The 14,810-nt window shown below is 37.9% G+C and overlaps 1 protein-coding gene across 3 annotated transcripts in view; it reads right to left on the bottom strand.

Annotated features, from left to right (window-relative positions):
* MAP3K7CL (MAP3K7 C-terminal like) overlaps positions 1-14,395 on the bottom strand; it is a 31,015-nt gene extending 16,620 nt beyond the window's left edge. Inside the window, exons 1-4 of one of the 3 annotated variants that reach the window (XM_065848286.2) lie at positions 13,949-14,395; positions 11,668-11,812; positions 11,042-11,150; positions 2,327-2,385 (exon numbers count right to left, since the gene is read on the bottom strand). In XM_065848286.2, coding sequence (XP_065704358.1) covers positions 2,327-2,385; positions 11,042-11,111 — 129 coding nt within the window. In that variant the 5' untranslated portion in view covers positions 11,112-11,150; positions 11,668-11,812; positions 13,949-14,395. Of the gene's footprint in view, positions 1-2,326; positions 2,386-11,041; positions 11,151-11,404; positions 11,494-11,667; positions 11,813-13,948 lie in introns of those variants that run through there. The other 2 variants (XM_071810281.1, XM_065848295.2) reach the window with 2 other exon arrangements.
* Positions 14,396-14,810: the final 415 nt, after the last annotated feature.

Genomic DNA, 14,810 nt, shown 5'->3' with positions numbered 1-14,810 from the left:
ATGTTGTAGTTTGCTTCTGTAACACAGGAGCTACCTTTTTCAAAGCTGGTATGGTTACATTAACGTAAATTGCAACCACATGCTACACGGGGCTGACAGACCTTTAGCAGCTTGGATTATAGCAATTTTAAAAAGAAATTAATAAGGAAGTGTAACTAAGTAAATTATAACTTTGTTACAGATATTGATTGTTTGAAATTTTAAGCAACATAATGTAATGTAATTACATTAAATAGTTATAACTTTAAGCTGTGATGCAGATTGATAAAAGCAAGGAAATTCAAGTTTTCATTATTGAAATGCACCGTTACTTCTGCATCAGCTCAGAACCCTGTGGTGATTTAACTGCCTCTGGCTGAATGTAAAGGCATCTAAATATAAATATGCACATAAGCTTGAAAAGCTGAAGGATGAAGCACTACCACTAGCTCTATTCTTTTCAAAGGCTGTGTCATCCAGATAGTCCTCATAAGTTACCCTTGCAACTTCTTCAATATTACCCAAAAAAGTTTCTGAAGGATAATAAAAAGAACATTATTTGCATCAAAGCCTCTGATTGTTTCTTTGAACTGGCTATTGAGATAATGAGAGTAAAGGAAGGTTCTCTTGAAAAAATGTTAGATATTTAACAGACCAAGAGGGTGTACTTAGTGGAATTGCTCTAGTGAGTACTTAAAAAACTTTTACTGAAAGGCTATTATTTATCCAGCAGACTTGAATGCTTCCAGAGGGGCAATTTCAGTCTATCGTGAAATTACACATTTAGAGTACATTATATGTTCCAGAAATGGGTCATAAAAGTCCTAATAAAAAATAATCATCACTTGTCCTGTAAAGTACCTACACATAACACTAGTAATTTTGGTTTTATGTACCAACAGCAGTAATGATAATCATACTTTGCTCTTTTAGAGTAGTCTTCACTTGCTGATCTCAATGCTCTTTAACAAAAAAGGTAAAAAATATTAACCTCATTTCAGAGATGAGCAGATGGATGAGGCAGCTCCTCCAGGATCGCACAATGTGTCACTGACAAGAGTTGCAAACAGAATGCAGGTTCTTTGCTTTCAATTCAGTGACTTGGTCATAAAAAAATATTGCTTTTCTCAAATTGAATTCTTCTGAGGGAAAAAAAATATCCATTGTCTTTGCTGCACTGGAGGATCGGCAGAATACAGAGGCCAGCATACTGCCCTGTTCCTTTCAGCCCAAATGTCAGATTGCTATTCATTCCTTTAGTCTTTCCAAGTTACGCCTAAAGAACCTGCCCTTATTCTCAGGATTAGAGGGATAGAGCAAGATCAGTCTCTGTCATCCTCCATTCCTTCTTCAGTCATCTTTTTGATGAGAGCAGCACAAGAGGAGAGTCAGTCCTTTAAGTCAGCAACCCTCCAGTGTTGTCTCACTCATTGATGGGGACAGGAAGGATGACATCATTGGACAACATGCTCTGCTAATGCCTTTCTCAGTTTACACTCAGGAAACAACTGCCTTCATATTGAAATATCAGAGGAAGTCTAAATGCTCCTGGGAAACAGATGATCTGAAGTAGTTTACAAAAGCCAACAAACACTCCAGAACTGCCACAGAGGAAAGGGAAATAATCCCTGGATACAGAGCTGGCTCTGTGCCTGGTGATCCATGGAGTTGCCATCAACTGCCATCAGGGCTCCATTGTGCTACACTGACAAATGGGACTGGTCACAAAAGTATTCACCACTTTTGTCCCCTGCTGTGTGCAGGGGACACCTGCTAGGGTATCCACCAGGGTTGCTGGCTATGCAGCAGGAAGTAGAGCACCTTTGAGGAGGCTCTCATCAGTCCTGAATACTGATTTTCATTACCAAAGGTTACAGATAAGATGGCACTACAAAATACACCTTAGCATTCTCTTGGAATGCTTCAGAGAAAGCTGATCATACTGGTTTTCACATGGCCTGCAGGGAGGAGAACATAATACCCGGCTCATTCCTTTTCCCATCAAAACTGCAAGAACTCCATTGCAGTACAGAACACGCTATGTTTTGCATGGGGATTATAAAAAAGTTTAAAAAGCAGGTGAGATTGTTCAGATAGGCATTTCCTTGCAATTGGCTTAAAAATGTCAAATCAATTTTTCTGCTGATCTTGAAAAGTCAATGTTTTAATCTATGGAAATATAGTTTTGTTACGTGTTAATATGTTAGAGAAACACCACCAAAAACTTTCACCTTAGTTTAACAACCAGAGATTTTTATCATAACAAATATAGTGAATGTGAAGTAGAACTCACTCCAGTAAAAAAAACCAACCAACCAAACAAAACAAAACAAAACAAAAAAATTACCTGCAGCTGCTGATCTAGATCTGGAAATGCCAAAGGAAAGTTTTCAGAGGAAGCATCATCTAAAAGGTAAACATAATGTTAAAAGTCAGTGTCTACAAAATAGGGCATTTCAAATTATCTGTTTAATTTAGTTGTACATTGCATATATTAACAATATCAGGATCCTGCAAACACCTCCACATCTGCTTATCTTTTACACTTGACATATCTTAATAGACTACTTGAAAATACTAGTGGGTTGGCAAGCAGAAAATGTTTAGGTGCTGGAAAGACAGAAAGGATTTTTTGGGTTTTTTGTGTGTTTTTTTTTTGCAACAACTAAGAAACAAAACAAAGCCAGTTAGTGCAGCAGAACATTTGATCATTTAATAAAAACAAGAAATGCAAACTATCTTTGCTGAGGTCTCCATTACACTGCAAAGTAAAGAACCTTCCAAGGACAGCATCCTTGCTACCAAAGAGTTCATTACTTGAATGAAGGGAAATATATCTTCCCCATCACAATACAATGACTTTCCAGGGCTAACCCAACAATAATAGAAACCTTTTCTCTCACCATCCAAAGGCAACCACAAGAACACACAAACCAGCCTGGCAACCCCTGAGCTAGAAGACTGTTACCTACACAGGTATGATTAGAATGGGGAAGGCACCACAAATTTCTCCATCCTGCAAAGAACTGTCTTTATGCTAACCTGTAGATAATAACCCTTACGGACTGGAGTTAGTTCATTCATGACAACAAGCCAAACTCTGTTTTTATTTATTTCTTTATTTTTAGTACAGGCTTCCAGCAAAGGTGGGATAGACTGTGCCAGTTACGTCAGTGTTGTGGTGTGGACACCTGCCCACTAGTAGCTGGACTGGGATCAGAAATATGAATCATACTTGGTAGCGTCACAGCTAGCCACGGCAATATTTCTTTCCCAGTGACTTTCACACTATCAGTTTTGCATTGGATTGTGATGACTGTTTATGCATCTTACTACAGGTTACGAGGGGTGAAGAGAAGGTTACTATTAGCTGTCTTACAGAGTCAATTATTTGTAATGTGTCAAAATTAAACAAGGATAGCTCTCCTTGGAGAAAATGGCTAACATAGGTCAGATCCTGCAACCTGCTCTATGTTGGCAGACTTGTACACTACAACAAGCCTCCAACAAGATTTACAGGACCACATATCAAGGCAGGATTCTGAATATTCTTAAAGAGTAGAGATTAGGCTTTAAATTATTTATCAAATACTTCTCTTCATCCTCCCCTTAGTGGTCATACAGCAAAGAATATTAGGGGAAAAAGTAAAATAAGACACTTTATCCTACGAAGAATAAACATACTAACATATGGTCAGAGCCTTATTTTAACTAACACAGTTTGAGCTGGGCACGTCTAGGAACGGAAGCCCAGAGAAGAAGAAAAAATACAGTGATACAGAGGGCAAACCCAAAAGCTTTTGAACTTCTTCAGCAAACAAAGTGAAGTTCTATATTTTCATGGGGTAGGGGTCTTGCTAGTATTATCAAGAAGTCATACCCTCTACCCACCCAACTTCATTTTGCATACCATATCCCAAAGATGTCATTCTGGAAAATATTTAAATTGCTTTAATTGTATAGAATTGTATCATGCTGATATGCAAGTGTTTACTTTTAATATGCTGTTGCTTTCTTGTACAATATTTAAAAATAGACTAATCTTCTAAAAGAAGAAAGATGAATCATATGGCAAGGCTAAAAGGAAGGACGGACTAGGACTCAGTCTGACTAGGGGTACAGCTGCTCTACAAATATTTGGCTGAATAGCTGTTAAATATTCTGACAGAGATATTGGACCAGAGTCGTGGACGGCAGTTAAGCTGCTATTTGTTTTGACAATTTCAGCAATACAGTATTTTGTAAAGTGGCCTTAAGGAGGGACCTCAAACATTTTTAACTTAAGGAAAACAAAGCAAAAGCAACTCCAAGAATTTTGAAGAAACATCAGCCAGTTATTACTTTTTTACTGCATCAGATATTAGGAAGAAAACAAAAAAGAATGTTCAGTGTCAGAATATTAAAAATATATTGGACTATCTTCAGTAAAGAACAAGTAAAAAAAAGTCTGGAAATAATTCTAAAACAATGGAATAGAGAAATTACTATGAAGGAAATCCTTTCAATAAACAGATGTTCCCTGCTTATTTTTTGAACTCAAGTGACTGAGTCAATGGTACTAAAAATAGAACATATTGGTATCCTAACCATTATGACATACCATAGTACATTTTATAATGGGCCTGCCCTAGCATCTATTGAACAGCTGCTAGGGTTTTTTTTAGGTATGCTAGTTTGAGACTTGTTTAAATCACCATCTGATGTGCAGAACATCATTGAGAAAAACTGGGACTACAGTGGTTTGAAAATTTTCTCACTTCCTAATTCTCTTAGGCTCCTCTGAAATTTTCAGCTGAAGTATTTCATTTACAAAAATCAAGATAAAGCCTGACAGCTAACTGCAGTTTTGTTTTCCACAAAAGGAACAACAAAAAACCTTCCCCACAGCTTCCAGTTAAATAAATTACTGCATCAGGTCAGTCTGTATTTCACTGTTGTCAAAGTAACAACCACAATAATAACAACAAAAATCACTTGATAAAAACTAAATGCATTTAGATTTCACAAAAGGGGAAAGCAAATGACAGCAGTCATTTGCCTCCTAGAGCTTTTTTGAGTATGTTTTCAGAAAGTCAAAAGGAAAGATGTAAACTCTTGCATTTCCTTCCAAAAGCATCACTCTGGCCCGTACAAACTTGAATACTTGGTGTTACATAAGAGATCAGACAAAGTCACATTGGATTCTAGCCTTAAAAATCTATGACTCTGAAAATTAGAAAGATTGAAAATGTCTGAAATGTCAAAGAAAATATTCTGATGATCAAAACACTCTCATAACCCTCTCCTTATCTGTCTGTATTTGTTCTTTTCTATTCTACATATCCATAACTAGACAACAGAAATCAGAAATCTCTTTTTCTCCTTTTTTCAACTTACTATCAATATTTAATGAGTGCCTAGACTGTTATAAGGAATCACTGATATAATCAAAGACCCATTTATAATAAAGTCAGTGGCTTTTCTGTCCCACAAAACCCTGAAAATAACTAGGTTGATTCTTCACCAGATACAAAATGCATCTCACCCCTGTCGTTACTATTTTACTGCTCACTTCCCTGTCATTCATCAATAAAAAGGTTTTATAATTCATGCTGGTTGTTGAAAACATATTTTGTTAAAAAACAAAAATTTAAAAAAAAAAATCAGACTGAAACTTGCTGCACCTGAAAATGATTCAAGATTCTGGTCAAAAGAAGATGAGAAAGGAGGACAAAAATGCATGTGAATGTTATGGCCATTCCAGAAAACTCAACAGCACTAACCTGTGATGTGAAAGAGTGTGATCAGGGACTTCATCCAGCCACCTAAGCTAGAGTACCTGTCGCACGATTTCTAAATGAGTAGCACTTCCTGATTTCCCATACATCCTGAAACTAATTTTGAAGGTCTATATTTAAAAGTGCGCTGAAGGTAAAGACCTGTACCCTGATTACAAGATGAAGTCTCTGCACATAGAGTCGATGTTTTTTTGACCAAAAACTTGGCTCATGTGTATGAAATAGTTTGACTTTCATGTTTTTATCATCAGGTTCATACAGGCACTTTGCTTGTTGCTGAAAAGTGTCATTATAACTGAGAGCACCTGAGGGAGGGTCTCTGGGGAAATCACTCCCTCCTTTTGCTTTCCACCAGTTGGACTGAGACAAAGTACCCTTCTCTATCAGAGGCAGCTCTCCGATCATTTCTGTAGCAGAACAGAAAACATAACAAAAGAAGCAGCTCCCTAAGCACGCTGCCCAGCCAATGCGCCTTCATGCTGAAATGGCCTGATGAGCAGCTTTGTGTAGGGACAGCAAGGCTAAAGCTATTCAACCTTCACTGTCCAGATGAGCTCTTGTCCCTCTGCTGATAGCACCCATTCATATAAATGTGAGATGGGCTTCAAATGTGTGGTACAGAGATTCACACAAGCCATCTGATGTAGAAGGCTGAACTGTGTTAAGATTGATTGTCTTTATACAAAAGGCTTACTACTTACCAGTTATGTCCTGATGCATTCCATCCCCTGATATATGCTAACTTTGCACATTTGAGGATGAATCATGCTTTCTGGAAAGCTTCACTTATTTGATCATGTTTTGGCCTTCTGGAGATTCCAATACCCCAGAGCTCCATCAAGTAGATGAACAAGTGAGATCCCTCACACTTTGCTGTCTGAATGACACGATGTCTGGTAAAATGAAGTGTAACACCCCAGTCTCTTCCTACATGGGTGCTCCATTTAGCTGAACTGTGGGCTACAGGCAGTAGGTAATGAATAAATACTTTAAGAACAACATCTGATTTACTTGCAGTATAAACTTGCAAATTACAGTTTCTCTAGGATCTTCACAGACAGAAATAGAACAAAAAAAATTTAAATGTGTTGAAAGCACATTAAAGTTACTAAATCAAGCACTCGAAATTTAGGAAATGCCAATCACAGCTTTGCTTCCTTGAGTAACTGAGTTATGATCTAGTCTTTAATTATACAATCAGGTACTATTTTTTTCTCCCACGTGCGTGGGCAAGTGTATTCAGACCCCTTCCTCTTAAATTAAAGAATTAAATTGGTAACATAAGTAGGTTGTTATCCTGTAAGTGGATCAGCCCTTACACAGGAAAAGTGCTCAAACTCAACTGCAAGCACTGCAACTTGCAGAGGGACAACACCGGTAAACTGTGTATCGGGGTCCAGTCTTGGCCCCAGGAAGGTGGTGAGATTCAGCAGCTCCAGCCCTGGTTACTGACAGACAAGCATGAACTCATCGAATTTGTCCTGGAAGGCTGTGTGGCTAAGTGACTGCGACTTGGCACTGCTGCCTGCATCTCCCGGGCTTCTATTCACAGCCCTGCCTGATGTGACCTTACACAACCTCACAGTTACCTCACTCATAAAATAGTGGGGAATGGTCACTGCCTGACCCAGGAATAGGCTATGAAGACTTGCTCAATAATAAGAGTTGTGGACCTCCCAAAAATAGAAACTACCTATAAAAGAAGAGGTAAGAGCAAAACCCTCCTACTCCATATACCTTCACCTAAGCCTATGAATGCACAGCTGTCATCCCTTTGACAGTATCTCACCTAAGTTCCTGCTCAATTCCCAAAGATCAAGCCACTTACTTGTAGGTTTGGTCTACTTCAGGAAACTAACTTTGTAAATTTTAGCCATATATTTTAGCAGTCCCTACAGGTTTTCAATGAAAAACAGTCTTGCATGGTCAACTATAAAAGCAAAATATTCTTCATATCCACTAGGACAACAAAGACATAAAGAGGAGTAAAATAACTCATTTGCTATGCTTGCAAAAGTATTACACCATTCCACTGTCTGTTGGTTTCATTAGAAGATGTATGTTTTGCCTTCATTACCAGTGATTTTTCTGGACAGTGATATCAGAGGTAGACTGATTTCAAACAAAAGAAATTACTAGTAATTTCAAAACCAGTCATTAATCACCACGTCACTAGCAGAGCTTTTCCGCTCGTTTCAAGTTTTTATTCTAGGAGGGAAGGCAAAGAGATGTTTACCTTAAAACCTTCCCTCAGAACTATCACACAAAACAAATCCACTTGTCTAAATTTAATAAAGTTCCTGTTATAATAATTCTCTTAATATATTCAGTAAATAAGACTTAGTGATATCAATTAGGACATACTGAATTCCATTAGCTTAATTTAATTGATGTTGATAAACTACAATGGACGTTCTATTTGGGAACACTTATATACATTTTAGAACATCATAATCAGTTTAACTTGCATTAGTTTCCAAGTTCAAATTATATGAAATTATACGGTTCTAATTAATTAATTTTAAAAGGTACCTTAAGTCAAACTGGTGCAATATGGTGTGCAGACACACCCTGGGAAACCTATGTTTGATGCCAGCTTAGTGAACTTGAGTAAAAGAGCCAAACATAGATATCTATATATACAGGAATAAGAGATGCACAATAAAACTGTCTTCTTATATAGCACACACTGATGGGCTGCTCCTGAGACTTTTAAGGAACTGGTTAGCCTACTTTCATAATAAAAATACTGCACAAAACTGGCCAGTATTTCAGCCATCAGGTGTTGACTGACAAATAATATAACACAAATTATTTCTTGTACATTCAGGAAAAGCCAGCTCCGGTCTTATAGGTCAGTTAACACAAAGTAATCTCTTCTCATGAGTTGAAAGCAGTTTCTCCTTTCGCTGCTCCTCACACCCAGTGCTTGGTTACAATCCTAGCCAGTGAGATAATCACCACCCAGAAGAAACATTCCATTTCCCCTTTTTATATCTAGTTATGCTGCCAGTTCCTCCTACTAAGCAGTTGTACAACCCCCAGAAGAAGAATGCAGCCTTTCTTGGTGAAATCTGTCACTGTGCCTTTCAAGTGAGGTAAAATTTAAGGAAAAGCCTACGACTGACAGATTCCCTCACCACTTAGCCCTGGTGAAGAAATTTTGTATATATCTTAGCAGTACATGAGCCTCATCTGATGCTTTACTATCACACTTACAGCAGGTAACTCCTGTTTGAGCTCAAAATAAATGTCCTTGTGAAGAAGAAAAAAAAAATACCAAAGAAATATTAAAAAAAAAAGGAGGAAAAAAAAGCACCAAATATGGAATACCTAAAGGTCTATCTGTTAAATGTTTTTCAGCTCATCTTAAAAAAAAAAAAAAGTGTTAAATACTAATTTCTACTCTCTTGATTCAACTAAGGTCTGCTGAAAACTTTGAAATCTGATAGAAGTTTATTTCCTCTGCCTTCTTTAGATATATCAAATATAATAACCATGTTCAGGCTTACCACTAAGACCAAGAGCAGAATTCTTGTGATGTGGTAAAACAGTATGCTGGTTTAGACCTCTTGGTAGCCCCCAAGGGGATGCAATGGAGAGGAGAAGATGGCACTCACTTTACTGGTGGCTATTTAGTTTTATCAGTATTCACAGAGATTCTGGATTGCATACTGCAGGAACACTTGTATATATATATATACAATTAAGGACTCAAAATTGTGGAAGAGTTCAACAAAACGTAGTAGAAAATATTACCTTTCTGTAATTGAGTTTATTTCTCTAAATGTTGTGAGAGAGGCTGGAATTATTAGCAGGATAGAAAAGAAAAAATAAAATATGATGCAATGTTAAGGAAGCTAGGCTTCCTGCCTTTCATGTCCTCTCCTTCCAAGCTATTCACAACCTTGTCATTTCCTACTGCCGTCTCTTGTCACAAACCACTCTACCCTCTTTGATTTTCCCATGGTCTCAGCTTTCCCTTACTTGTTTTCAGTGTCTCACATAAGCATTCTTTCTCCATAATTTGTAAGAGCACTGTCCTTCCTTTTACATCTCTCTTCAAGACTTATCTTTGCCATAATTCCTATAAGAAATTTACCATGTTACTATGTCTTGAGAGATGAGAGTGATTTGTTATTACTTTCTATAATAAAAATGTAATTGCCAGATTATTTTAATTCATTAAAGAAGGACACCTAGACAGCCACATGTGCTTCCTTGTCTCAATCTTTCAGCATCACTAATCTTTATGAGCTGAAAGTTATGTGCAATAATATATGAAAAAGTTTGATTTTAAGTTTCCTTGCTTAGGGAACAAGATTCTGTTTCAGGCTTGTAGCTGTAAATTAATATGACACAACAATTAGCTAGGAAAGATAATGCATATTATAAAATATTTTTAAAATTAGAAAATTGTATTCAAGCTGAGACTTTAGATTTAGGAAGCAGCCTCACACATTATCCTACAATGCATACCATTCCGTAAAGCAGTGATTAGCAGTGGATTTCAGTTATCATTATCAGAGATCCTTATATTTCATGCCATAAACACATCTCAAGCCTAACTCCAGGCACTCACCTTTAGCAAGAGCACAGCCAACATTTTTTGGGATGCTTCCCAGCTTCCAATTTACTTTATTTCATTCTGACTGTTACTGTTTGGCAACAGCTTTCCAGATGTCAATAATATTTAAGGTGCAAACTAATAATATTTGTGTATTCCAAAAGCCAAAGGGCCCACGTGTGTACAGGGTACGTTTGGGGAAATTAATGCTCATCAGCACTAGCTGACAGGATAAGCGTCAATGAAATTTCTGCTGCTTTCTCATGGAACATGGCATGTGGGGCATCCGTTTCCTGAAACCTTTCACTAAGCTAGGCACGTGCAGCACTTTCCAACCTTCCTGCTGAAGGGAAAGCCTCTTCCTGCTCTAGCCTCATCCGCAATGAAAAAAATCCTTTTACTTGTTTTAAAATTTCTTAAAATCAGACATACTGCATATGCAGCTAAATTTGATAGTTTATTGCAGTCCTGAGTATATTCCACAAAACACTGAAAGAAAGCTAAGATCGAAACTGTCAGTCTAGTGGCTTTAGTCTAATGAAACTGTTAATTGAAACATTAAAAGTTATCAGACAGGAAAATTCATCACATGCTATCACTTCAGAAAAAAAATCCAACCATAACACTGGACTTCATTTGATATTGTAAAAACTGTAAGAACATGTAAAATTTAAAAGCAATTATTTCATTGAGGTTTACTCCATAAATTAAACTGTACCTGGGGAGTCATTCAGGCTGAAGGCAATTCGTACTGGCTTATCAGCAGGTACCCTGGCGGTGGTGATCATGTGGGCACTTGAGTCAATGCTTTTACTTGTTTGTTCCAGCTGCAATAATACAAACAATATATTTATTACAGAGCACGTGACACCATTCAACAACTGAGTTTTAATGCTTTTCATGCATTCACAGCTACCTTTCTCATTCTAGCTAAGCAACTTTCATAATTAAAGTTGAGGGAGCATCATTTCACTTTTCCATTTAAAAATGGTTAAAGTGAAATTCAGCGCAGAGACTGCTTTTCTTTTGCTAGTTACAGATTAGAAAGCACAATGGCAAAGGAAGCTTCCCCTCTCCTCACCTGCTTGCTCCCCGCCATTGCCCCTTCAGCAAGCCTTGACTCGTGGCAATGCTGCCTGGTTCTGAAGGTGAAGAAGGAAGAAGGGGTGGGGAGTTGAGAGTAACATGACCCTCAGCCTGCCCTGTGATTGGAAACGTGCACACCACTCCACATGGTGTCAACGAGGAGGCACCCATCCTCCTACCTTCCACCCATACTCCCCAAGTCAAACTGCGCCCAATAGTCACACACTGAATGACCAGAAAGTTATGGGGTCTCCAAACCTTGGTGGTGATTCTTCAGTGGAACTCTGTGCAGGTGTAGGGGTCTGTCTGCATGGGCTTGACTCCCGGATTGGGACCTTATTCAGTCCTCAGTCTTTCTTCTGAGACCACCAACTCCAAAAAGTGGTTTTACTGAGGTGAAATCCTGTCCATTAAAAAAACTGCTAGTTCATTTCAAGCAGGGCACTAAAGAATGGTTGAGCAACCAAAGAATTAGCTACTACTGATCCGTAATCGTATAATTAAAGCATGTCTGAACACTCAAAAGTTGTACTCAGAGCTCTACTATGGATATTTAACCTTTTGAATGAACAGTTTGGGTTAAACTCTATTAAATAGCTGAATACAAACTTAATCTCCTTGTATATCTAGCACAAAGCTGCTAATATTCACAGATATTAATCTTCTGATTAGCTCCATGTGTGGAGAACATTAAGTCAGTGGGACTTCATACACACAAAAGATGTGCCCATAAAGAAATTATTTTAGGACTGAAGACTATGCCATCCAGACTGCATTGTATCCATACCAACTATGTGGACAATTATGAGAGTAGCTTGTAAATTGCCATAAAAACTGCTCAGTGAATTAGAAACCAAATTCTTCAGGAAAATACAATTAATGTACCAAAAGCTGTACCATGTGACAGCAGACAACACAGCATTTAGTTAATGAAAACAAAAGCCAGTTTCCTAAGCCAATAGTCTTGCAGTTTTTCAGTAAAGTAGCTATCATATTTCATGGAAATCCCAACAACTCATTCTAATTCACAGTTAATTATTTGGCAGTCACAGAAAGTCAATAGAATGGAACTATATTTCAGGATTATAATATTTCTTGGTGATGCACAAGTGAATGAAACCTTCCCTGGCATCACTGCCTTGCAATCAGTGGAAGAATATAAAATTTTCATTTGACCCATTAATTTTCAGCATTTCTTTTTTTTATTTGCTTTTTCTGTCTTAATATTTAGCCAACAGAGTGGTATGGTTACTCTGTAGCAAGAGTACACAAGAAATTGTTATTTGAAGTGCATAATCTTTTCTTAAAATAACAACAAATAATCTAAAATCATTACTTTGAATAAATCTTGTTTGGAACTGCGTCTCTTTCTACTAACATATGAAGGATATCAGAGATTATTCTTTATTCGCCATTGAGTAAGAATTAAGACATACAAAAATTGAACAGATATCTATTGGGCAGAGACAAAGAAAAGTCAACTAAACTGCTGCAGTGTATGATTTCAGACTCAGGAAAAGATCTTTAGAGTCAACTGAATTATTCTATTTTGAAGTGCATTGATTTAGACTAAAGAAATGTAACTGCCTGAGCATTATTGATCTCTTTATTTCCCCCCAGACCCTCACCTTATAAGAAACATTTGAGACATCTCATTGTTTTTAAAAAACAACAGAACTACTAATCCAAAATTATTTATGATATTTTCCTTCCAGACCTTCCAATACAATGTAAAGAAAAAAAAACATAGATTTTAAGCAATAAGCACATCCTTTAAACAAGGCTGTTCATCATTCTGTGTTGGTAGAACACATTCCCCTGACATTTGCTTACTACTTCAAGTGGTCTTCCACATAAGAGTATACTTCACATTTCATATCATAGCCTAAGAAATTAAAATTGTGCATTCTGCTAGAGGTTTTAAAGTTGCCATAACAATATTGCTAGGAGTAAATCTGTTGTCTTACCCCAGTCACATACTTTGTGGTCTGGATGTCTTTAAATTGCCTCTTTTAACCACCTACTATGTGAGGGCAAAAATTAATACCCCTTCAATAAGCAATGGTGAATTCTACCATAACACAAGAGAGTGTTTTCATTTTATTCCCATCCACAAAAATAAATCTTATCTTTACACACAACAATTATCCTGCTATCCATTTTTTTTTCCATTGCTTTTACCCCTTTACACTTCTTTTTTTTGTGTGGAATTCTCAAGCTCTTCATTACAAAAAGTAATCAAAGAGAAGAGAGAGGGATGGAAGCAGCCTGCATGCAGGTGACATGGGAAACATGCAGACTGACTGCCCCGATTCCCCACCTCCTCTCTCCACGCATGAAGAACAATATCTCTGTAGATAGAGATGAGAGTGAGTGGGCAACCTGGAATTTAACGAGATTTAATGTGCAGCTGTCTTCTTCACAACAATTGCCTAAAGAACTGGCTGCTGTTTCTCCATAAAAAATCTGCATCAGAACTCAGATTAAGCGCTGTTACAGCCCTATCAATTTTGTTCAGTTTTCACACCTGTTGCCTTACCTCACTTAGCGGAGTGTCTGCACTTGTATAATCCAGGGCCAGCCACTGCCTTGGCTTGTCGTTGCCTTTATGGAGTAAAGCTTCAATAAAAGAAAAGGCTGCACCTGCTGCATAGCAACAAACTGACACGGTCTGAGAAGCTGAGACAGCTGTCAGGGCAACATGCTGCTACCTGCACTTCCCATAGACTTCGCTGTCCCAAAAGATCACCCTTTTCCGCTTTTCTCCACAATTCCGCTTTTCCTTCCTCTCTTTGCCAGTGACGGGGGATTATGATGCTGTCACGCTTCAGGGAGGAAAAAATCCTTCTGTCACAGGCATTATTAAGCAGCAAACTGTGGCAAGCCCAAGATTTTTAATTCATTAGTCCTGGCAAACCTAAAATACAAACAGACTTGCTTCATAGGACAGGAATGTTTTCAGCATGACCCAATCAGTGTCTGTGTCTATTCCAGCAAACTGGCAAAGATAGCATGACTCCAGTCAGCAAAAATGTCTGCAGCTCCAATCAGCTTGGGCTGACACTGCCAACTTGGACTGGCTACAAGCGAACTATCAAATGATAGCAGCGGCTATCAAAGCTAACAACAAGGGATGGGCTTGGTGTGTTAGGCTGGGTTCACGTTGGCTTCACTGAAGCTGGGCTTGTCTAACAGCAGAGGATAGCCTGGCACTTCTGAGGAGGCAATGGGCAAGTTTCAGAATGCGTACGCTGTGAAAGCAGATGTATTTATAGATGAGCCGGTGATGGCAGTGATAGCTGAAGCTGACTAAATCAGAGATTTGACTGAACTCTGAGGATTTCCTAGTGCAATTTTGGATAGCTTTTGTCAGTTTTGAAACCACAGGCAAGCAATTAATA

This window comes from Patagioenas fasciata, chromosome 1 (assembly GCF_037038585.1).
Source record: "Patagioenas fasciata isolate bPatFas1 chromosome 1, bPatFas1.hap1, whole genome shotgun sequence".
Classification (NCBI taxonomy): domain Eukaryota; kingdom Metazoa; phylum Chordata; class Aves; order Columbiformes; family Columbidae; genus Patagioenas; species Patagioenas fasciata.
This window is presented reverse-complemented; position numbering and strand designations above follow the sequence as displayed.